This window comes from Cervus elaphus, chromosome 23 (genome assembly GCF_910594005.1).
Source record: "Cervus elaphus chromosome 23, mCerEla1.1, whole genome shotgun sequence".
Taxonomy (NCBI): domain Eukaryota; kingdom Metazoa; phylum Chordata; class Mammalia; order Artiodactyla; family Cervidae; genus Cervus; species Cervus elaphus.
Genome location: NC_057837.1, coordinates 54,846,742 through 54,869,850, shown reverse-complemented (window position 1 = coordinate 54,869,850; position 23,109 = coordinate 54,846,742). Strand labels below are relative to the sequence as shown.

The following is a 23,109-nucleotide window of genomic DNA, read 5'->3' as shown; positions in this document are numbered from 1 at the left end:
GATATGCAGATAATATCACCCTTATGGCAGAAAGCGAAGAACTAAAAAGCCTCTTGATGAAAGTGAAAGAGGAGAGTGAAAAAGTTGGCTTAAAACTCAACATTCAGAAAACTAAGATCATGGTATCCAGTCCCATCACTTCATGGCAAATAGATGGGGAAACAATGGAAACAGTGAGAGACTTTATTTTCTTGGGCTCCCAAATCACTGCAGATGGTGACTGCTGCCATGAAATTAAAAGACACTTGCTCCTTGGAAAAAAAGCTATGGCCAACCTATACAGCATATTAAAAAGGAGAGACATGACTTTGCCAATAAATGTCTGTCTAGTCAAAGCTACGGTTTTTCCAGCAGTCAGGTATGGATGTGAGAGTTGGACCATAAAGAAAGCTGAGCGCGCAATTGATGCTTTTCAACTGTGGTGTTGGAGAAGACTCTTGAAGAGTCCCTTGGACAGCAAGGAGATCAAACCAGTCAATCCTAAAGGAAGTCAGTCCTGAATATTCATTGGAAGGACAGATGATGAAGTTGGAGCTCCAATATTTTGGCCACCTGATACAAAGAACTGATTTATTGGAAAAGACCCTGATGCTGGGAATGATTGAAGGAAAGAGAAGACGGGGACAACAGAGGATGAGATGGTTGGATGGCATCACCGACTCCACGGACATGAGCTTGAGCAAGCTTCGGGAGGTGGTGATGGACAGGGAGGCCTGGCGTGCTGCAGTCCACGCAATCACAAAGAGTTGGACACGACTGAGCAACCAAACTGAACTGAATGTGAACACTGAAAGAAACCGATAAGCTGGACTTCGTTAAAACTGAAAACTTGATCTTTGCAATATACAGTTAGTTAAATGAAAAGGCAAACACAGATTAAGAAAAAACACTTATAAAACAATTCTGTGATAAAAGACTGATTGTATCTGTTTTTAAAACTCTTACCAAACCAATAATAACAAAACAAACAACCCAATAAAAAAATACAGGTGAAAGATTTGAATACACACCTCAGGAAAGATAGGAAAATGAAAAATAAGCACACGAAAAAATGCTCAATAACATTAGTCATTAGGGAAATGCAAATTAAAACCATAATGAGATAGCATCACACACCCAAGAAACCAGCTAAAATTTAAAATACTGACCATAATAACAGCAAGGATTTGAAATAACCATCACACATTGCTGGTGGAAATGTAAAATAGGACAGCCACTCTGGAAAAGAGCTTGGCAGATTAAAAAGTTAATATTCACTTACCATTTCCAACAGTCCGACTCCCATGCATGTGCCCAGCAGAAATTAAACCTCACGTCCATACAGAGGTTGGTAAGAAAGTTTATAGAAGCAATATTATTTTTTTCTTATGTGTGTCCAATTGACAATACTGTGCTAGTTTCAGTTATTCAGCTTCACAGAAGCGCTATCCTTAACAGTCAAAAGCGGGAAACAACCGAAATACCCACCAAATGGTGACCAGACAAACAAACGCCACATCCATCCACAGCACAGAACACTGCTTTACAACAAAACAGCATACACCGATACACACAACAGCTTGGAAATTTTCACAAGTGTTGTGCTAAGCAGAAGCCAGAGAGAAATGACTATCACTGTGTAAGTTCATTTATATAAAATTCTAGAAAAGGCAAAATCATAGAGACAGGGCAGATCATCAGCTAACCACCGAGGCAAGGGGCAAAAGGAAAAACTTTTTCAGCCTTTCGAACAATTCTCTTTTTTTTTTTTTTAAACAATTCTCTATCGTGACTGTGGTGATGGTTACATAATTTATGTTTGCTAAAACTCACAAAACTATACCTTGAGAAGGGTAAATTTTACTGTGTAAAAACTATGCCTCAATAAAAGAGACTTCAAAAAATAAACACAATGAGATACCACTGCACATCCACTGGAACAGCTAAGATGAAACAGCCTTCCCACACCAACCCCCAGCTTGGACACGGAGCAACAGGAACTGTAGGAAATTCACACGACCACTTTAGGAAAGCAATGAGGTGGCCTCTGATGAGACTGAACGTACACTTCCACACGACTCAGAAATTCCACTCCTAAGATTCATGCAGGAGGAGAGCATGCCCACGCACACGTCCATGTGAAGCCAGGGCACTGATGTTACAGAAGTGTCGATCGTCACAGTCAAAAGTGGGAAGTTACCCACCGTGAATGGGTGACCGTATGGCGTGTGTCCAAACGTGCAATGCTGCTCAGCACGATCAACGCATCACTGGCACACACAGCCACGTGGGTGAACTCAAACAGTGCATGGAGGGAAGAGCGACCGACACCAGAAAGTACAGGACGCATGACTTCACACACAGGAAATTCTAGGAAGGCAAAACCAGGCGGCAGTGACAGAAGAGCAAAAAGGACATTTGCGTGGGCCCAGGGTGGCCTAGGGTAAACAAGCGTCCTGCGTCCTGTGACAGGGGACAGACAGGGCATCCACTTTTCAAAATTCAATCTGTGTGTGCAAAATGGATCTGCTCTGTTGCATGCAAATACCCCCAAAAAGATTTCACGGGTGCTGATGAGTGTTTAAAGATGAGCCCTGTCAACCCTAAAACGTCACAGACCAGACCTCCAAGTCATCCTGGAAGCCGAGGCCCCCATTCCCAGCGCACAGCAGGCTGGACCAGAACCACCCGGGCTCTTGCCCTCCGCAGGCAGCACAGCCCTCCGCCTCCAGCCCAACACTCGCCGGCCGGCCCATGTTGATGGATGCCTTTGGTCGTTCAGGGAAAACTAAAACGTCATTTTCAACTATCCCCCTCCAAACCTACTTTTTTAAGTTTTAGTGTTTGAGCATGCAGGAAGGTGTCACTACGAAAAGTTATTTCTTCTCAGAGTATGCTAGATATAAAATGTAGTTTTTCAATCAAAACGTCACTAGATGATGATCTCCAGGTTACACTGCTAAAAAAAGGAAATCAAGATTCAAGTCAATGTATATGCCACCTGTAGAAAAAAAAGGGGAAAGAATATATCTCTGTGTGCACATATTTATTTTTACAAAAAGACATACTTGAAAAGATGTCCCACAAACTAATAAAAATCAAAAACTTTTAAATTATCCCTCTAGGGGAAAGGAATAAAGCGGGACTAGAGTTGAAAGTCCTTCTAAAAAGTTCAGCATTCATACAGTGGAAATGTCTGAAAATGTTTCACACATTCAAAATACAAAATTACAACAAACAAAAAAATAGGAACTAAAGTTTAAAACAAAGTAAAACAAAAATAGAAAAAAAAGTAAACCATGTATCAAATTGGTAGCATAGAACAAAAGAAAAGATTATTTTAATGGAGTCTTAAACATATAAAGGACTGCAGAGAAAGGCTTTCCTGGTGGCACAGTGGATAAGAATCCGCTCCCAGTCCATGCGCCACAACCACTGAGGCCATGCTCCACAAGAGAAGCCACCGCAACTAGAGAGTAGCCTATGTGCATCAATGAAGACCTAGCACAAACATAAATAAATAAAATCTTAACACTATAAATACATACACAGCTTCGAAGACTTGGGGGGTAACCTGTGTTAGAAACACCGAGAGGAGCCCCTCCCCTCAGAGACCAAGTCCAGCCCCTGGCTTTTCCAGAGCCACTTTCCTCTAAAGAACATTCCCCATCTCACTGGGAAAAGTTCATCTCCAGGCCTGGGACCCCGAGAGCACAGGACACAGTGAGCGCTCACAGCCCAGCAGGACAGAATGAAGAGCCATCCCCACCCCACCTGGCCCCCAGTGGAGAGACAGGGACAACAAAAGAGGCACCTCCAGAAACGCGGTGTGATCCACTTGCCTTGCAACACACAGACCAACCCCAGACCCAGCCAAGACCAGAGGAAACACACACGAGAAGACTCAAGTGAGCATCTGGGTCGTTCCCACAGCGAGAGCCCACCACACAGGCACGTGAGGACCCACCAGGCCACCCTCCACCACTCACCCCACGCACGCCCCTGCCCATCGAAGCAAGTCTTCCCTCTGCGCAGGGTCCCATCATGCACCACAGGCCTGGCACAGAGCTGGCACTAGACCAGTACTGAAAAGTGAATGACGGGTCACTTAGGTGCACACCCATTAAGATCATGTTAACCAGGGTATAGTTAAGGACCGGGGAAATTCTAGACATCAAGAAACAATGGGTCAGAGATTATTATAATGACCTCTTGGTGACAGAAATACACAGTACACATTAATAATAATCATTCCTTGCCCGCACTTATTTTCTGTTCATCAAACTTTCTACAATGAAAATAAATTTAGAGACCAGATGTTACCTGGTTGGTTTGTAAGCTCAGATGAGGAAATGTGTACCTTACCAAGGCCACTTCAGAAACGACCCCCACACATCCGCCCACTGGAGGTGTGCTCAGTCCTTTTCACTCTGCCTGCCTCAGTGGGGGTGGACAGGGTGGGAATACCCCACAGGGGCCTTCATTAGAAGTCCTCTGATGACTTTTCATGTGTTTGCCAGCCATCTTCAAGACCTGTCTCATGTCTATTCCAAACTCCGGTCTGTTCTGAGCAGAGCTGTCTTCTTACTGCTGTGCTCAGCCCTGAGGTGCCACCTTCTCAGAGCGAAGTGAGCAGGCACTGAGCTAAAGCTACCTCAAGCTCCTAAAGCTAACGAGCATTCACACACGTTCCCAGCAGGGGTGACAGCCTGGAGATCGCTAGACATTCCGTCACCTGACATTCTCATCCCTAAAACAGGAGCCCGGGACGTGAACGGGAAACTGGAAGCCCAGGCCCAAGCAGAGGAGACCCTAACAGAAAGAAACAGGACACTGGCTCCGGTGGATCCCTGGCGAAGCTGCCCGCAGGGAGACCTCCAGAGGCACAGCCTGGTTGTAAAGAACCAGACTCACAAGTGGAGGTGGTGACATCTCACAAGACACCGAGACAACAAGCCCTTCTCTCTGCTGCAAAGGCAGCGCTCACACGGTGCAACCACCAAGGGCTTAACCTGCACAAGCCAGGCTCTGCCGTAAGAAAAGTGACCCCTGGTCTCCACACTAAGAGTGTGGAGAATACAAACATCCGCCATCAAATTCTAGTCCTATGGAAAACGACACGTCAAGGGGACCAGAGATGTACCGTCCCAATACAGTGCCCGGACTCCCTTACCAGGACACTCAGACGTGGCTGCCTGATGGACAAAGCAGCACCCACGCCACTGTTTCCTGGGATCCCCCAGACCCACTCTTTCACCTGCCTCACAGCCCTTCACCAAGGCTGGCCCCCACCCCCACACCCCAGCCACCCAGCAGGCACCTCCCTCCTCACTACCCGTGGGTGCGGGAACCAGCCCACCCCCAACCCAGAGCAGGACACCCCGGTTGGGGAGGGTCGCTTTCTAACACAAACACCAAAATTCACCCTTGAAAGTCCCAAAAGCCCTTGGGGGCTCAGGTGGGGCCAGGTCCCTTGGGCTGTATTACTGGCCCTTGTCACCAGAACCCCGGAACAAACAGGGGACTCGCCCTTGGGGGAGGAGGGGTTAGCATTCCAGAAATGCCCTTCTCAGAACTCTGGACTCACTCAGGGACCGAGGCCTGGACGGGATGAGGGTCTCCCTCAGCCTTCCCCTGCCAAGTGTGTGCCCCTAGCTTCCCATGGAGGCTCCCCAAACACCCCCATTCACGATAAAAAGTCTCAGTACAGGAAAAAACATAAATTACCTCAACTTGATAATCTACAAAAAGTTGACAGCTAACATCATACTGAATGGTGAGAAACTCAAAGCTTTTCCACTAAGATCTGGTGCAGGCAAAAATGCCCCCCTCTCACCACTGCTTAAACTGGAAGTCCTGGCCAGGGCAATAAAGGGAATAAAGAGTATACAGATTGGAAAAGAAATAAATAAAACTGTCTCCGTTCACAGATCATATGATCATCTATGCAGAAAACCCAAAAGAAGTGACCAAAAAACAAACAACTCCTTGGAACTAATAAACAGTTATAGCAAGGTTTCAAGATACGAAGTTAATACATAAAATCCAATTGTTTTCCTATAAACCAACAACGAATAAATGGAATTTGAAATTAAAAACACAATACCATTTACATTAGCATCAAAAAAAATGAAATACTTTGTTATAAATCTAACATAATGCCTACAATGATGAATGAAGTCAAAGGAGAACTAAATCAATGAAGAAATAGATATTCTACATTCATGGAGAGGAAGGCTCGATACTGTCTAGATGTTAGTTCTTCCCAACTTTATCTGTAGACTCAACACATTCCCAATCAAAATCTCAGTGTGTTATTTCATGAGTATCAACAAGCAGATTCTGAAGGTCACATGGGAGAGGAGGCCAAAGACCCAGAGTGGGCCACAGACCACTGAAGGAGTACAAAGCTGGAGGAGTGATTACCCACAGTAATGAAGACAGAGTGGTTCAGGGAAAGAACAGACAAACAAATCAATGGATCAAAACAGAGAGCCCAGGAACAGACCCCCATAAACACAGTCAACTGGTCTTGGACAAAGGAGCAAAGCAACACAACAGAGCAAAGACAGTCTCTTCAACAAATGGTGCTGGAACCACTGGACACCCCTCCACCAACAAAAGACGAATCTAGACACAGACCTTACATCCGTCACAGGAATGAACTCAAATGCATCACAGACCTAAATGTAAAGTGCAAACTATGAAAACTCCTAGAAGATAACACAGGAAAAAACCTAGGTGACGTGAGCACAGTGATGCCTTTTCAGACACAACACCAAAGGCACAGTCCATAAAAGAGAAAACTGATAGGCTGAACTTCATCAAAACTGAAAACATCTGTTCTACAAAAGACAATATCAAGAGAATGAGAAGACAAGTCATAGACTGGGAGAAGAAAATACTTGCAAAAGACACATCTGATAAACTGTAATTCAAAATATGCAAAGAACTCTTAAAACTCAGCAAGAAAACAAACAACCCAATTGGAAATGGGCCAAAGACCTAAATAGGTATCTCAGCAAAGAAGTACAGAAGGCAAATAAGCACATGGAGAGATGCTCCACATAGTATGTCATCAGGGAAACACCAATCAAAGCAACGAGATGCTACCACACTCCAAATAGAAAGGCCAAAACCCAGAAGTGCTGGTGAGGATGTGGAGCAACAGGAACACTTGCTCACTGCTGGCGGGGATGTGAAGCGGTGCAGTCACTTGGGAAGACAGTTCGGCGGTTTCTTACCATACGATGCAGCAACTCTTGCTCCTATTTACCCAAAGGAGCTGAAAATTTATATCCACACAAAAACCTGCACGTGGATGTTATAGCAGCCATATGCATAACTGTCAAAACTTGGAAGAAACCAAGATGTCCTTCACTAGGTGATGGATAAACAAACAGTAGTGCACCTGGACAGTGGAACGTTACAGAGCGATAAAAAGAAATGAACTATGAAGCCATGAAAAAGACATGGCGAAATGCTAAGTGTATATTACCAAATGAAAGAAGTCAATCAGAGAAAACAACAATAGTGTATTATTCCAACTGTATGACATTCTGGAAAAGACAAAACTATGGAGAGAGTGAAAAGATGAGTGGTCGCCAGGGGCTGAGGAAGAGGGACAACTAGGTGGAGCACCAAGACTTGTGAGGGCGGTAGAACACTCCGTGTGACACTGTAATGATGGAAACACATCATCACACATTTGTCCAAACCCACAGAATGCACAACACAACAGTGAGCCCAGATGTAAACTGTGGACCCTGCATGGTGATGACGTGTCGACGCAGGTTTACCAGCTGTAACAAATGCATCATCTGGTGGGGGTTGTGGATGAGGAGGGAGGTTGTGTGTGTTGGGGGCAGGGGTGTATAGGAAATCACTGTATTTTCCTCTTAAATTGTTGTGAAACTAAAAATGCTTTAAAAAATTATTTTTTTTTTTAAATCTACTTTTGCTAGTACTTGGAGAGTCCAGAGTAGAGCCCCAAACCACACCTGAGAAACAGCCTCTGAGTGACTGGTTGATAGTGGAACAACCTCCTCCCCCACCAAGACCCTCTAAACCAAGACTAAAGGAACCTAAGTGGTACTAAGCTCGAAAGAGAAGAGAGTAGATGGACAGGAGGTTGCGGGAATCCCCTGGCAGTTCTGTGGCGGGGACGCACGCCGCCCTCTCCCCTCCACAGCATCCTTCGAGGGCTCCACCTGTTCCACCCTCCAGGTGTCACAACACCCAGAACCCGTCTCTGGCAACTTCTCTTCTCCCGGCTATCCTACCCTCCCCCGAACCAGGTGAGCACACCGTCCCGTGGTGTGAAGAGCAACCCCCCTTTTAAGAAGCCCTTTCTAGGTCCCAGCCCTGAACCCACTTTCTGACTCACACTCATATGGGTAGACGACCCAAACTCAAACTTCCAGAAGCAAGCACGTGGCTTTCCTAAGGGAGCCACTGGCCTGCTCGCAGGATGTCCCACACGCTGCTGGGAAATGGCAATGCTTCCTGGATGACAATTCCTCCCACAACAGGCCTGTGCCCCCTGCTCCCCTACTGGAGAGGGGCAAGGGTACCCACGCCCACCCTACAGGAGGAGGAACCCTGCACCATAACACACAAGGTCCCAGAAAACGACCCACAGCACGGCTCTCCCTACAGAGTGACAACAAAATCCAACACGTGGTTCAGCTACATATAGGAAGATGCCCCAAGTGGGTAGGAGGGGGAAACGAGGGTGTGGTGATCACAAGTTGGGACACGGGCTGCTGCAGCCTGGGAGGTCCAGACAGTCACACAGGAGGCAGGCAGGACCCAGGTCTCCTGCCAGGGGTGTCTCAGGTGATTATTTAACTAGTAAACGACCAGAGACTGTGACTAATTCAACTCTACACACCTCAGATCCAAACACACATCCTGCCCTCTACTGGTCTCTGTCTCAACCAATGTTTCCCGAAGTTTCGGCCGGTCTGCTGAACAATGGACTGTCCACAACACCCCCAGGTCTCCGGGACTCCCCACGTGAGGGCCATGCCAACGTGGAAGTCAAGGCAGAGCAAGGCCCAGGGGCCCTGCTTCACTGATGAGACCACAATCGAGACCAATGGGTAATTCCCAGAAAGTCCCACCTACACAGACTCAGAACACCTGCCCTGCTGTCGGGAGCTCCTGGAGACAAGCCTCAGGGAGAGATCCATGGTCCTGAGGAAGCGCCTGCTCTGCTGGGGGCCGCAGGTTCAGGAGCTACACCTTCAGAGGGTTCAAGCCCATCCTCTGGACAACTGCCCACAAGTGAAGGAACACAGGACACAAACCACACTGTGGGAACTGACCCCAGCAGTGTCCCTGCACAGCCACGGAACGGGGCTCATCCTGGGCCCCCTCCCTGCACATGGGGCATGCTGACCCAGGGAATGGAGCCCAGATGCTCTGTCAGCTCTGCCTGTGCCCACACGTCCCCGCACGGCCTGTCCCACCTTGCTGAGGCTAGGCCGGGACATGACACTTCTCTCTAGAGTGGCAGGTCCCCAGCAGGCCGGCAGCCCCCAAGGTCACCAAGCCAACACTACCCCCAAGCGCAGCCTCAGAGACATTCAGAGAGGCATGTGGTTTCCCAACTGCTCAGCATGGAAGGAAAGCAGAGTCGACCCACGAGGACCCAGGCCAGGCTGCGAAGGCACACAGAGGTTGGGAGCCTTGCCTGGACCCACACGATCCCTAATGAGCTCTTTGCCCATCATTCCCATGGCCCAGCTGGAGGCTGTCTTCATCACCCGAGGACTTTCAAGGTGGACACTCTGAACTGAGTTTAACTGCAAAACACGTCACTAAGCTGCATGAAACCTGACTTGTTATCTAATCAGTCCAAAGCAGCAGAGAAAACTGCGGAGCATCCAGAACTGAACAGAACAGGCAAAAAGCCTATTTTGAGAAATTACACCAAGGGAGGGAGTGACTAATGACACGGCATCTCAGAAATGACACTCCACTCACTCCACCCCCACTGACCTGCAGAGGTTCAGCCACGCCCCGCCCATCAGAATGGCACTCCCTGAGGGCAGGACAGTTCTGCTTCAGCACCAGGTCGGACCTGAACTTGGTGCTCAGTTCACACTTGCTGATCGACGAGCGGCCAAGCTCTGGAACCACTGCCCTGGCCTGCGGGACCACGAGTAGGGCCACTGACTGTCCACCGAGACAGCTCTGTGCCTTCAAGGCCCAGCTGGAGGAGCCGCAGCCTCTGCCCCCCGAGGCCAGGGTGCCTCCTGACAGTTCACCCTCCCAGTCAGCTGGGTGGCCTCAACTGGAGCGCTTGCAGGGACCATGAGGGGCCTTTCAAAGTCAGGACCATGGCGCACAGTTCCTGCCGTTCGGAGAAGCCCGCAGCTGGACACTCCACGCCCTGCCACACCTGCTCTCCAGACAGAAAGCGAGCATGCTCCCTAGGACAGCCTCTCCACACGCGGACTTCCCCTGTGCAAAGCCTGGACCCTGAACACCAGCTGCTTCAGTGGGCACAGCCAGGAGGGCGTACCAGAAGGAAGGAGGCACCCTGGATGCCCAGCCCCTTGGTAAGTGGCCATTAGGTCCTTGAAAAGTGACTCACCTCCAGTCTCAGCATCTTCAAAGGAGGTCATCTGCAGGGGACCGTCAGCTCCAGAAACCTACAGGCCCCTGAAGACCTATAGATGCCTGCCCATTGGCACCTGGCAGGAGTCGAGGACTGCACACACCTGGGCTCGTTAACTCGAGCCCCACACCAAAAGTACCCACGTTCATTTTAGGGGGTTTTCATAATAAGGCAGAGAGGCCAGCAGACAGCACTTCCCCAGTGACAACGTCCAACATCACAAAATACTCTACCCAGAAGGGCTGGCAGCATTCAGACTCCCCCCTTCCTCCTTACCCTCTGCCCAGCAGGGTCTGCCCCTCCCCACCTTCTCCCAGAAGGCAGCCCTCTCTGGATCTGCACTGAGGCTCCTGTGGGGGTGACCACACGACGAAAAAGTCCAGCAAATACCACAACTCCCAAATCCTGACCTCTTCTGACCTCTCCCTCAATCTCCTGCTTATATTCAACTCCCTCCACAAACAGGCACCTCAAATTTAACATGTCCAAACAAGCACACTTGTGCCTACCCCCACTGCCCCCCAAGGAATGTCCCACCTTCTTTCATGTCACCCCGGTCCCCAACCTCACTCCCCCCAGGATGCTCTGTCCTTACCCCAACCTCCAACCTATCAGTAGGTCCACCATGCTCCATGTCGACACTGGCGTCCCAGGCCCGGCTACTTGCCTACACCTGGATGCTGCCCTGGCCACCAACAACCCCTGCTGGCCAACCTGCCTCTACCTACCTCACCCCTGTATTCCACACACACAAAGTGCTCTCATAACGCAGCTCAGATCCGACCACCGCCCTGCCAAGAACCCTGGAATAAACTCAACCCTCAGCACTTCTGAATGCACAGCCCTGTGACCAGCCGGCCGCCAGCTGGTCCCCATGGCTCCCCCGACCTGGGCTCTCCTCCCTGACCTGCTCTCAAGTCCCTGCACTGGCCCCTTCCTCTCCTGAACCCAGGTCCCTGGCAGCATTCAGCTCCTTTCTCACCACCCAGGCCTCAAATGCCTGCTCGGAAGGCCTTCTGGTCCCTTGTCCATGCCTTCATCAACCTGGGGTGAGAAACCCACAAAACCAAGCCCCCGAAAGCAGGGGCTCTGTGGGTCTGGGGCCCCAGCCTGGACGCCGGCATCCACAGCAGCCCGGCTCACTGGCTCAGTCCACGCCTGGAAAGCAGGACACAGTCTCCACCAACACCTCCATCAACCAAGGGCTTAATTACCCTCACATGGTTTAAGAATCCAGACACAAAACCAGATACAACTTGCAAAAGGAAATCTTCAGAACACTACCAGTTTCTAAAAAGTCACATTTTGGCCATGTTTCTAAACACCACGGTTTTAAAAGCGTAAACAGTTGAGTCCTTCAAAAGACACCAGTATCAAAGACTTGCAAACGTTCAGCACAGCAGGCACACAGAGTGGACACAGGACGGCCACGACAGACCAGTGGACGTGAGCACTGCAGGGTGTCACAGAGCTGAGACGAAGCACTGGCCCGAGGCAGAGGGACATCAAGTGGACGAAGGGATCTTCAAAGACCACTGCGGGGTGGGAGCCACACCCAAAACTCAGGCAGGAGAAGGCGGACCTTATGGGGTGACCCCGATTCTGTAAAAGTTAGAGGCACTTCTGCACCTGACATGGGCTGAGATGACATCGCCAAAATGAGACCTGTCTGACAAAGTGAGGTTACGAGTGATCTCTTTTCCCTCCTTATACTTTTCCTTTCTTTCCAAACTTCCTATAATGAATAAAACTAATTTTATGATCAGAAAAAACAGGTGGACAAAGAAATCATTTTCAAGTGACCAACAATTTGTGTAACAGTTATATTTTAAAAAATCAAGAACATATTCCTTTTTAACTCTTCAAATAGTCACCGTGATACTTAAGACGCTACTATTTTACAGCATTTTCACAAGATCAAACAGGCTCGACACAGGCCTGTCTCTTCCGTGCTGAGCTCACTAACGCCTGGCATCCATCTGAATAAACTTCATGAAGACGAGCCCCCCCCATGAGAGCTGTATAAACTCCTTTAAACACCTCTCCTGAGTGGCTATCCACGTACTTCTGCACAAAGAGCAGAAAAGCTGCCTTCTCCCCCCAACCCCGAGAATCAGGTGTAAGCACAGTATACACTTCCTCCCCAAAGCCCGCAGCCTCCTTGCTGACCCCACAGGCCTCTTTCTGCCTGACCAGCACGCCAGCCACGCCCAGCACTGGGGAAGGGGCTGAGGTCTCCGAGACCTGCCCTATCCATTCAGTGTCCACTCAGGCCACTAACCCCCCAAAACAAGTCACTCACGAGGTAAAACCTTCTTACCACTTGCCCCTAAGTTCTAAAATCCAACATCCAATTTGAAGAACTGTTTTAGGATTTCCCCATCTCTGGAGGGGGACGATACTCAAACGATAACAAGTCCTCCAGGACACAGGCTCCCCAGCATCAGCACCAACCCCCTGCACCCTCCTCTTCACCTGGTCACGTACCTCCCAAGTTTGGGGCTCAACATCAGCAGGCATGTCCCGTCCTCCCAGGCCACGTGGAAAACACAGAAAGGTCCCATCCAGGCTCTAACTTCGGGAGGGAAGGACAAACGTCCGACCCAGCTTCACAGGGCCACAGAGGGGCTCTGCGCTCACAGGCCTGCGTCAGGTCCCTCAGGAAGCCCACGCTGGGAGGGTGGGGGGCTCCCCCTTCCATCCACGCATGGCCTCCACCCACCCCCGAGCAGCAGCGCAGCCAGATGGGCAGCCAGACAAGAAACAGGTGTGGCATCCATGTGCTTCTCAAACTGGGGGCAAGGAAGGAATCTAAACTGTGGACTTTGTCTTCTGAAGATTTTAATTTCTTGGTGTAGCTATTTGAAGATATGGGAAATAGATGGGCAAACAGTGGAAACAGTGGCTGACTTTATTTCTGGGGGCTCCAAAATCACTGCAGATGGTGACTGCAGCCATGAAATTAAAAGATGCTTACTCCTTGGAGGGAAAGTTATGGCCAACCTAGACAGCATATTAAAAAGCAGAGACATTACTTTGCCAACAAAGGTCCGTCTAATCAAGGCTATGGTTTTTCCAGTGGTCATGTATGGATGTGAGAGTTGGACTGTGAAGAAAGCTGAGCACCGAAGAATTGATGCTTTTGAACTGTGGTGTTGGAGAAGACTCTTGAGAGTCCCTTGGACTGCAAGGAGATCCAACCAGTCCATCCTAAAGGAGATCAGTCCTGGGTGTTCACTGGAAGGACTGCTGCTGAAGCTGAAACTCCAATACTTTGGCCACCTCATGTGAAGAACTGACTCATTGGAAAAGACCCTGATGCTAGGAGGGATTGGGGGCAGGAGGAGAAGGGGACGACAGAGGATGAGATGGCTGGATGGCATCAATGACTCGATGGACATGAGTTTGGGTAAACTCCAGGAGTTGGTAACAGACAGGGAGGCCTGGCGTGCTGCGATTCATGGGGTCGCAAAGAGTTGGACACGACTGAGTAACTGAACTGAACTGAAAATTCAAAACTGTTAATTTAAAGCTTGCATGGCCCTATCCTAGAAATATCAAGTTTCCAATTTTCAAACATAATTTTATAGCACTTAATCTACTTCACTTGGCGTTAAAGAGCGATTATTCTAAGATGGTCTGAAGTGCAGGGTTTGTAATTTACAGACCAGGGCCATGATCCCCTCAGGCACGAAAGGAACAGTGCAGTGCAGTCACCTGCCAGGCACCCAGCACCCAGGACGGGGGGTCCTGCTGCAGACAGCTCCCCTCTCCCTTGCTTTTCTTTCTGAGTTTGTCCTGTTGCCATCAGAGGCCTGATTAAATAACATGCTGCCGACCTCCAGCCAAAGGCAAATCTCAGAGGTGAGAGCCCCAAGCAGCAACTGAGTCAATCAAGACAATCTGGAAAGCCTGAGTCTCCTGCTTGTTATCAACTTGAAGACAAGGAAAAGTGCTTTTGAGAATGATGCAAATTACCCCAAAGCTCAGGCAAGTTTCTCCAGAGTCCTTTCAAATTTCTGCTTCAAGATTTTCAAAAACAGTTTTAATTATGTTTTGATCAATTCACACACAACTAGTGATTTATAAAAAAGCTTTCTTCAGACGTATCACTTAAGATGAGGAAAGCTTACATTTACACACTGCAATGGGCTCAAGAAACATGTCAGAACCACCGTCATCTCATTACGATTTCAAAGAAACAAACAGGTGTGCCCGCCCCTACTGCTCTTTCCCACTGCCACCTCCTGAGCTAGGGCAGGGCAGAACTGGGCCAGTCCTGTTCTGATCCCACCCCACTGCTGGGGGCCCAGCGCCCACCGGTCAGCAACTTTGCAGGTATCTGAGGAGCCCAGGCTTCACCCCCACCGTCCAGGGAGACAGGATGGCCGTCCACCAGCCAGGAGACCATCTTCCTAACTGCTTCCTTCCAGAGCCCTAACAGATAAGGGTTCACCCCTCCTGCGGCAGGACTGACTGTTGTCTTCTCAAACTCCGGTGACTCCGCCACCAGGGCAGGGTTCACTGCCCTGGAGCACAGTGAGAAAAGACACCCCCAAAAGGCCTGGGGGCGCCTCTTCAGGTTGCTGCTATAAAATGTGAGGATCATCAGTCCCAAAGACACCCACATGGGCATGAGACATCATCCCAGGCCACATCACCAAGACAGCTATGTCCACACTAAAGAGACGGGGACAGCCAGGACAGAAGGTGGGGCAGAGAGCGAGGAGGAGGGAACGCCTGCTTGTCCACCGAGGGCCTACCCCAAGCTAGGAGTGGGGAAGCGACCTCAGAGACATCACTTCATCTGCCGCTGAGCAGAGCTGCCCCAAAGTTATTTTTCTTCCTTCTTTTCAAATTCCACTATTATCTAAGTACATCAAGAGAAAAACTTGGCCAAGGCCTTTGGCCTAAAGTGAGCCCCTGCCCAAATCTACTCTCTCCGCAGAGAGTTGCACCCCGTGTCCCCCATGTCTGTCAGGACACATCCCCCAGATCTGCGGCCCACTTGTGAAACCTCAGCAACTTTCTCACCTACAGTGAGAAAGTGTAGGCTCCCCGGGTGCTGAGTACCTATCCAATCTGGGCGCAGATTTGATGGGAATAAAGCCATCCTGTAGACTAGGCTACATCCATAGCACATACTGCTTGAAGGTGAAGGTGAAGTCACTCAGTCGTGTCCAACTCTTTGCAACCCCATGGGCTGTAGTCTACCAGGCTCCTCCGTCCATGGGGTTTTCCAGGCAAGAATACTGGAGTGGGCTGCCATTTTTACAAATGCCAGGGAGCTGAGACACCATGTAAATAAACACTACTTGACAATCCTGCACGGCTCATCCCGATGCAGTTTCACGGCCTTCACAACAGGGTCGAGCCCACTTTCCACCTGGGGAAACTGAGGCCCCTGGAACCATGGATTCTGTCCCAGGTGAAAAGTGCCCTCAAGTGACAACATATAAACTCCTAAGACTATCCCTTGTGTCAAACACTTCTGCAGAAGTCCGCCACCAGAACATCCTGAGCCCCAAGCCCTACCATGCTGCTCAGGGTCCGCCCTCCCGGAACTCAACCCGGTCTACACAGCAGTCGGCCCCCAGACTCTTCTTCCTCTTTCCCCACCATCCAACAATTCCATTCACCGAGGATGGGAACTCCACCCTAGACCCCGTCTTTCCAAGCGCAGCCACCTCAAGACTGCTCATCTTAAGTCAGCCCCATGCAAACGTCCCGAAACCAGGGTATGGAGGAAAGGCGTTCTCTCCTGGAATGAGAACTGTACTTCGGCCAGACCTGAGCATCACAGGAGGACAAATTCTCCGTGAAAGCAGAACAGAGACACACACTACTGAAAATGCAAACTTGCCAACAAAAGATAACCTTTAAAAATGAGGATCTCTAACGTAACACCTATCTGAAAAGATCTCTTAAAACCATTTGCGCACATGCTAATTTTGGTGTCATATCACTTTTCTCTTCAACTATAATCATAATATTACTTTGATGTTATGACTACTCTAAGCTGTACAAAACTAACTAGTGCTCTTCACTGTTCTTGGGACCACCGCCTTTGCTGCAACAATCTCTCTGAAGACTTACGTGTTCTCAGTATTCCCCACAGCAGCTTAAAACTGAGACTCTGGTACCTTCATACAAGTAAATTAATCACAATAACATCAATGTCTCTTTACAAAACCATCCTGACAAAGACATCATAACTGAATCTGCTGAAACCAAATTCAACAGGAGTTCACAGTGGGCTGGGAGGATGAAACACACAAGGCCGGCCGCCTTGCAGGACCCTCAGGGACTCAGCGAAGCCTCTGTCCCTCTGTTTCCATCACCACCACCCCCCACGGTGGGGCAGGCCTCTCTCACCCACACTCCAATTGCCAACAGTCTGTTATTTCACTTGACACCTATGTGTAGCTTTGAAAACCCTGCCCACCCCTAACCTCTGAGTACTAACCAGAGTGCATTATCAGCCAGGCGATAGCTATTTTCACAAGTTAATTCCACCTCCGCTTTATACATTTTTATGATGAGAGCTTTCAATGAACAGGAGACCTCAAGTAGAACTTAGTATCTTCTAATCGATCAATTACATGAGGCAACTAGAATATTCATAATCTGTCACTTTGATTTATAGAATTAATTTGTACTATTTAAAAGAAAGTACTTTGTTTTGGGGGAACTGGTAGTAGTTTTAACTATGCTTGTTCTGCTCCTGCTTTTATTAAAATGATGGAATAGAATTAATCAGAGCTCCAAATCAGCGGATCGACTGTGGGGGTAGGGGAAGCATGAAGAGATGGATATGAATTTTTTATTTTCTAGAAAGCATTTGGCCCCTTTAAAGCACAGCTCTCCGCATTTGTCACCCAAATGTCAACATGAGCTGTTCTCTGCTCACACACATACACACACGGGACTACCGCAAAGACTCATGAGAACTCATGCAAAGAGTCAGCACTTTTACAGTTTTCTTCAAGGAGTCGCCTACTTGTCACATGCAGACATCCTTAACACCGCCGGTAGAACAGGAGATGAAAGTGCGTCCAGGGTCAATCATGACAAAGCTGACAGAGGCGCCCTTTCAGAACCACAGCTTCCTCCCCCAGAAGGCGGCAGGCAGTGAAGGCTGCACCTATGCAGAGGCGAGGCGATCCAGTCAGCCCCAAACCGCCACACCTACAGGCATCACACGCGTGCCCCAGGGTGGAGGGCGGGGTGGGGGGCCTCCTCCCTGGGCACAGCGCCAGCCTCACCAGCTCCACTGACTCAAACTTCACTGACAGTTTTCAGAACAAAAGCGTCGCGCAGGGAACTGTCCGGGCCAGGAGTGGGGCAGGCGCTGAGGACCACTGAGGGGGTACTTTAATGAGTAACTAAAAAGTATTTTGACGTTTTACATAACCTGCTGCCACCGTCACTTCTCTTTTCTAAACCTCACTAAAGATCAAACATATTTTCCACTAAAAGGTCAAAATACACATAATGAGCAAAACAGAACCTTTAATGAAACCCTCCTACAAACTCAAACACAAAGCGTGTTGTAAGAGGCACCCCGCACCTCTCAGGTACCTATTTCACGTCACCTCTTCCGGGGAGCAGGGCAGCCCTCACGAGCACCCCCAAACACAGCACTCTTGGCTGGAACCTTGCCTCCTCCCTTCTGGGGTGTGAAATCAGATCCCTGCCAGGTGCCACCACCGCTCCAAACCTCACGGCACTGTGACAAGACCTTCCTTCTAAGACGCTGAAATCCTCTCAAGGTGACCAACGGCTGCTTCAGAAGGCACAAGGGGACGCACACACAGACAGTGCTGTCTCCACTACTCCTGCCGCCAGCACGTTACTACACGGCAGGGGAGGAGCGCTCTGCATCCACGCAGGCGAGGCCGGGGATGGAAGCAGAGACTGGGAGCCTCCAGTGCTGGGGTTTCTCTCTGCCCAGGAAGCCCGAAAGAAAGCAGTGGGATACACTGAATGCCGCGGGGACCTAGAAAGCCCTAAAAAGCTGCCCAGAGGACGGGAGATGGAGTGTGGGTTCAGAGACGCTGCCTGTCCTCCTACACCATCTGTACCTCCAAAGGACTCACTGACCGGGGAACCCCAGCCCACCGCGGACTGCATCAGCAACAATCAAAGTAACCCTGCGTCCTCCAAGTGAGGACTCCAGTGCAGAACCACACAGCTACCACGAGAAGTGCTGAAAAACGACTGCAGGAGCCGCGTGAGGCAAGGGCTGTGACCAGGAAGGGTGTGTGTCCCGGGATCCCTACAAGCTCACCTGGGAACTCTGCCATCCTGGTGTCAGCAGGGGAGCAAAAGCTTTCCACGCAGGCTTGCCCAGCCTCCCGGAGGGGGCGTCACTCCCCTGACCTCACCGGGAAAGGGAGTCCCTAGACCACCGGAAGGGGACACCAATCACAGACCAGCCCAGTAACAGAGCAGAAGAGTTCAGTGAGGACACAGACCATATGCCTGATCCCAGAAACCAGGGAGAGAAAAGCCAAGCGTGGGAAAGTCACCGGCCCAGACTGAATAACCCAGCAAGTTGTCCCCAGAACACCAGCTGCTACTGCTGTCCACTCTGGGGGCACCGGGCAGGGACACACAAAGCCAGGAGAAGAGGAAAGGGCCCACTCGGCGGAAGTCCCGACAGAGAAAGTTCCCCAACGCAAAGCGGAGAGTAGAAGCCAAGCCTGGCACAGCTAAGAGGCCCCCGCAGCCACATCACGCAACACTCCAGCACATACACGCCGGGGACCGGCCCCGACCGGGGCAGAGACGCACCCCCGCTCGCGGCAGCCCGCGCAGGGCTCATGACCTCCGTGTCCTGCCAGCCCGACAACTTCCTGGACTCCCGGCTGGGGAGCACACACACACAGCCGCCCGGCGGCGCAGCCACTCACCTGGGGGCAGCTGGAAGTTCTGGATGTTGGTGGGGTTCTGCGGCGGCTGCGGCAGGCGTGGGGCGAGGACCGTGGGCGTCAGCGTGGCCCGGATCCCGCCGGTGGTGGCCGAGGGCGTCCTGGGCAGGCTCTGGGTCACCGCGCTGGCCGAGCCCTTGGGCAGCCCGGTGGGGGTGCCCGGGGCCGGCGGCGGGAGGCCGGCGGCGGCGGCGGCGGGCAGCGCCCCTTGCATAGTTGGCCCGAGGATCATGCCGGACCCCGCGCCGGCCGGGCAGCTGGTCGCCAGGGTCTGCGGCGGCGGGGGGCGCCTGCTGCAGCGCGGTCTTGGGCGAGTCGGCCTTGGCCACCTGCGCGGGCGCGGCGGCGGGCCCGGGCTGACTGTTGGCGGCGGGCGCCGGGGCAGGCGCGGGCGCGGGGGCCGGGGCGGGCGCGGGGGCGGGCGTGGGGGCGGGCGCGGGCGCGGCGCTGCCCCCGTTCTGCGCGGCCGCCGGTGGTCCGGCCGGGGGCCCGGGCGGCCGGGCCAGGCTGCCGGCCGCGGGCGGCGGCGGCGGCGGGGCGGCGGCGGCGGGCGCGGGAGGCGCAGGGGGCGCGGCGGGCGCAGGGGCCGCGGGGGGCGAGGGGGCGCGGGGCGCGGGCGCGGCGGGGGCGCCGAGGAAGGGCGGCGTCTGGATGACAGTGGCGGCGGCAGGCTTGGGCGGCGGCGGCGCGGGCGCGGGCCCGTTGTGGAGCAGGCTGACAGCAGGTGCGGCGGCGGCGCGGAGCGAGTTCCCCAGCGCGGCGCTCCCATTCAAAGTTTGCGCGGCGCCGGGGCCGCCGGGCGGGCCGTTGCGGGCGACGGGCTTGGCGGCGGGCTCGGGCGCGGCCGCTGCCCCCGGCGGGCAGGCCCCGGCCGCGGCGCCCGCTCCGGCTCCGGCCCCGGCGCCCGCGCCGGCCTCGAGCGCGCTCAGCTTCGCGGCGGGCCCTGCGGAGACAAGCGGGGCGGCGCGGTGAGGACGCGGGCCCGGCCAGCGGCCGCCCGCGCTCAGGCCGCGCCGCGCTCTACCTGCGGGGGGCGGCTCCGGCGCCGCTGCGGGCGCGCCCTCGGCCGGCACGGCTCCGGCTCCGACATGGTTCCCGAGCGCGCCGGCGGCCGCGGCCCGCGCCTCGGGCGCGCGGGGCGCGAGGTGGTGGTGGTGGGCCGCGCTGGCCGCCAGCTGCGACTCGAGCGAGCCCACCAGGTCGCTCACCACTTTCTCGTCCACCTCGCTGTTGAAGAAGACCTCGTCCAGCAGATCCGAGCCCGCCGCCATCTTTCCTCCTCGGCCCGCCGCCGCCGCCGCTCGGCCGGCGCTGGGCGGGGAGGAGGCTCCGCGCGGGCGGGCGGGCTGGCGGGCGGGCGGCCGCGGGGGCGGGCGGGGGGCGGCGCGCGCCGGGCGGGGCGGGGGCGGCGGCCGGGCGGGGGGCGCGGGCGGCCGGGCGGGGGGAGGGCGGTGGCAACGCGGTGCGCAGGCGCGGCGGCGTGCCCGCCCCCGCCCGCCGCCCGGCGCCTAGTCATTGGCCGCGGCGCCCCCCTCCCGGCTGCCCGGCGTCCCGCGATTGGTCGCGCTTTGCGCTTAAAAGGCGCGGCCAATGGCTGCGAGCGGCAGAGGCCGGGGCGCGGGCGGGCCGCCGGGGGTTGGCGGGATAGTGGGCTGGGGGTCGGGGAGTCCTTGGGCTGGCGGGGATGTCAGGGTCCAGGTTGGCGGACGGGCCAGAGGCCGACGACCCAGAGGACAAGACGGGCGGGGACCGCGGCCGGGGCCTGGTGGGGGCGGCAGCAATGACTAGCTCTTTGTCTCCGCTTGCTCCAAAATGGCTGCGGCCGGAGCTGACGGGATCGCCGGGCGGGCGGTCGAGGGAGCGGGGACGCCTATATCGGAACCAAGGCCGCCGCAGCCCGCGGGAACGCGGCACCCCGTGAGGGCACTGCCTGGGGGCCGGATCAGCGAGGTGGCCTGGGCGTCGTCGCCATTGCTCCCGGGCGGGCGCAGGCCCCGAAGCTCGGGGCATCGGGCGTGGCGAGCGCGGGCCTGCCCCCCGGACCGGCGCCTCGGTCAGCCCGAGACCGGGCGTCTCAACCCGTGAGGGCCGCTGCTTGGGCGGCGGGGGCGGGGCAGGGGTCGGCGCCCGAGGCCACACCAGGGTGACTCATCTCCTCCGGCGGCGCGGCCCCTGGCCGCGAGTGTCTAAATCACTGGGTGAGACGGCGGTGCCGGCCGGGACCAGCTTCTCGCGTAGGGAAGGGGAGCGTCCAGCTTGGAGGTCTTCCTGGGGTCCTTATTTCCCATTCTGTCCTTTTGACGAAGTAAGTTATTTAAAATAACCTTACGAGCACCTTCTCTAGGAAGAATTCACGTGAAATTCTGCGTGTTTTTTTTTTTTTTTTAACCAAAAGATGGTATTCTGGGACATGTCTAGTGGTTTCTTCTCTTTTTTGGGGGGGTGAGGGGGGTAGACCCAGAGAAGCGCCTCCGGCCGAACAGGCCGCGCCGCAGTCACACGGCCCGCAGCACAATGCGGGAAGCTGTTGACACACAAATGATCTTTTCTACCCGCCTAACAAAAGAGCCGGCGGCCCCCGCGAGCCCAGCTCCCGGGGCGGGTTCAGACAATGAGCGCGGGGGTTGGAGCCTGCGAAGGGGCCTCCCCGGGCGACCGTGTCGGGGAAACCCTGCAAAGAGAGAATCGGAATTTTGCACCTGAATATGACTACCCAAAACACAGGAAAAGAAAGGGGTGGAACAATCCTGGGCTTGGGGGTACCCTGAACTCGGGGTGTCTGGGTCCCATCCCCACCGCGCTTTGAGCCCAGCGGGGGCCGACGATCTGGTTTGCGAGCAAGAGCAGAAATGTGGGAATATGTGTAAAATCTCATCTTTAATGATGACAACTCATCAGAAAATGTTAAGTGAGCCAAACAAAAGCAGGCCCCGGGTGCCGTAGTGGGAAACAGAGGGTACACTGTGGTCTGCACTCAAAACACCCAGATCGGAGTCGCGGCAGAAGAGTGACAGCCGTGCTACGAGGCAAATAACTGGCTGACGCGAGACGGTGAGGCCCGGTGGGGGGGCGGGGGGGGGTCCGCCCCTCTAGTTACTGGGATCTAAAGTGAAGGGAGCAGGTGGTACGGTGCCGGGCCCCTCCTGCTTCCCCATAGGGGCAACCCCGGGGCCCCTCCCCCGCCCAGGCCTCCGCACCGCAGCGGTGCTGACATCACCCCCAGCGTCCTCCGAGGCGCCCTCCGGTCCAGCAGGAAGTGTGGGAGGTGAAGCGTCGGTGCACCGTCTTCCCTCCCCACCCCGCTCCGCCGCGACTCCGCTTCCAGACGGGGTCTCTGCGCCCCAAGGGAAGGTGGGGGCTACCGACTGCTTAAACAGCTCTTGCGCCTCGGACGCCCTCCAGAGACCTGCCCCCCTGCAGGGTGGGGGAGGGGCGGTAGCCACGTGGCTCCTCCCCTCCTCCCTATGGAGGGCGGGGAGATGCTGCCAGACTTAACCTTGGCCACCCTGGGGACTCGGAGCATTTTCTTTCAATCGCTGCTTGGTTTTGTTCCCACTAGAAGCTTCCGTA

The 23,109-nt window shown here is 53.5% G+C and overlaps 1 protein-coding gene across 1 annotated transcript in view; it reads right to left on the bottom strand.

Moving 5' to 3' along the window:
* TAF4 (TATA-box binding protein associated factor 4) overlaps positions 1–20,886 on the bottom strand; it is a 62,445-nt gene extending 41,559 nt beyond the window's left edge. Inside the window, 3 exon segments of the mRNA XM_043883575.1 lie at positions 19,522–19,813; positions 19,815–20,482; positions 20,564–20,886. Of these exon segments, the coding sequence (XP_043739510.1) occupies positions 19,522–19,813; positions 19,815–20,482; positions 20,564–20,810 (1,207 nt within the window). The 5' untranslated portion in view covers positions 20,811–20,886.
* Between the last annotated feature and the right edge of the window lie 2,223 nt (positions 20,887–23,109).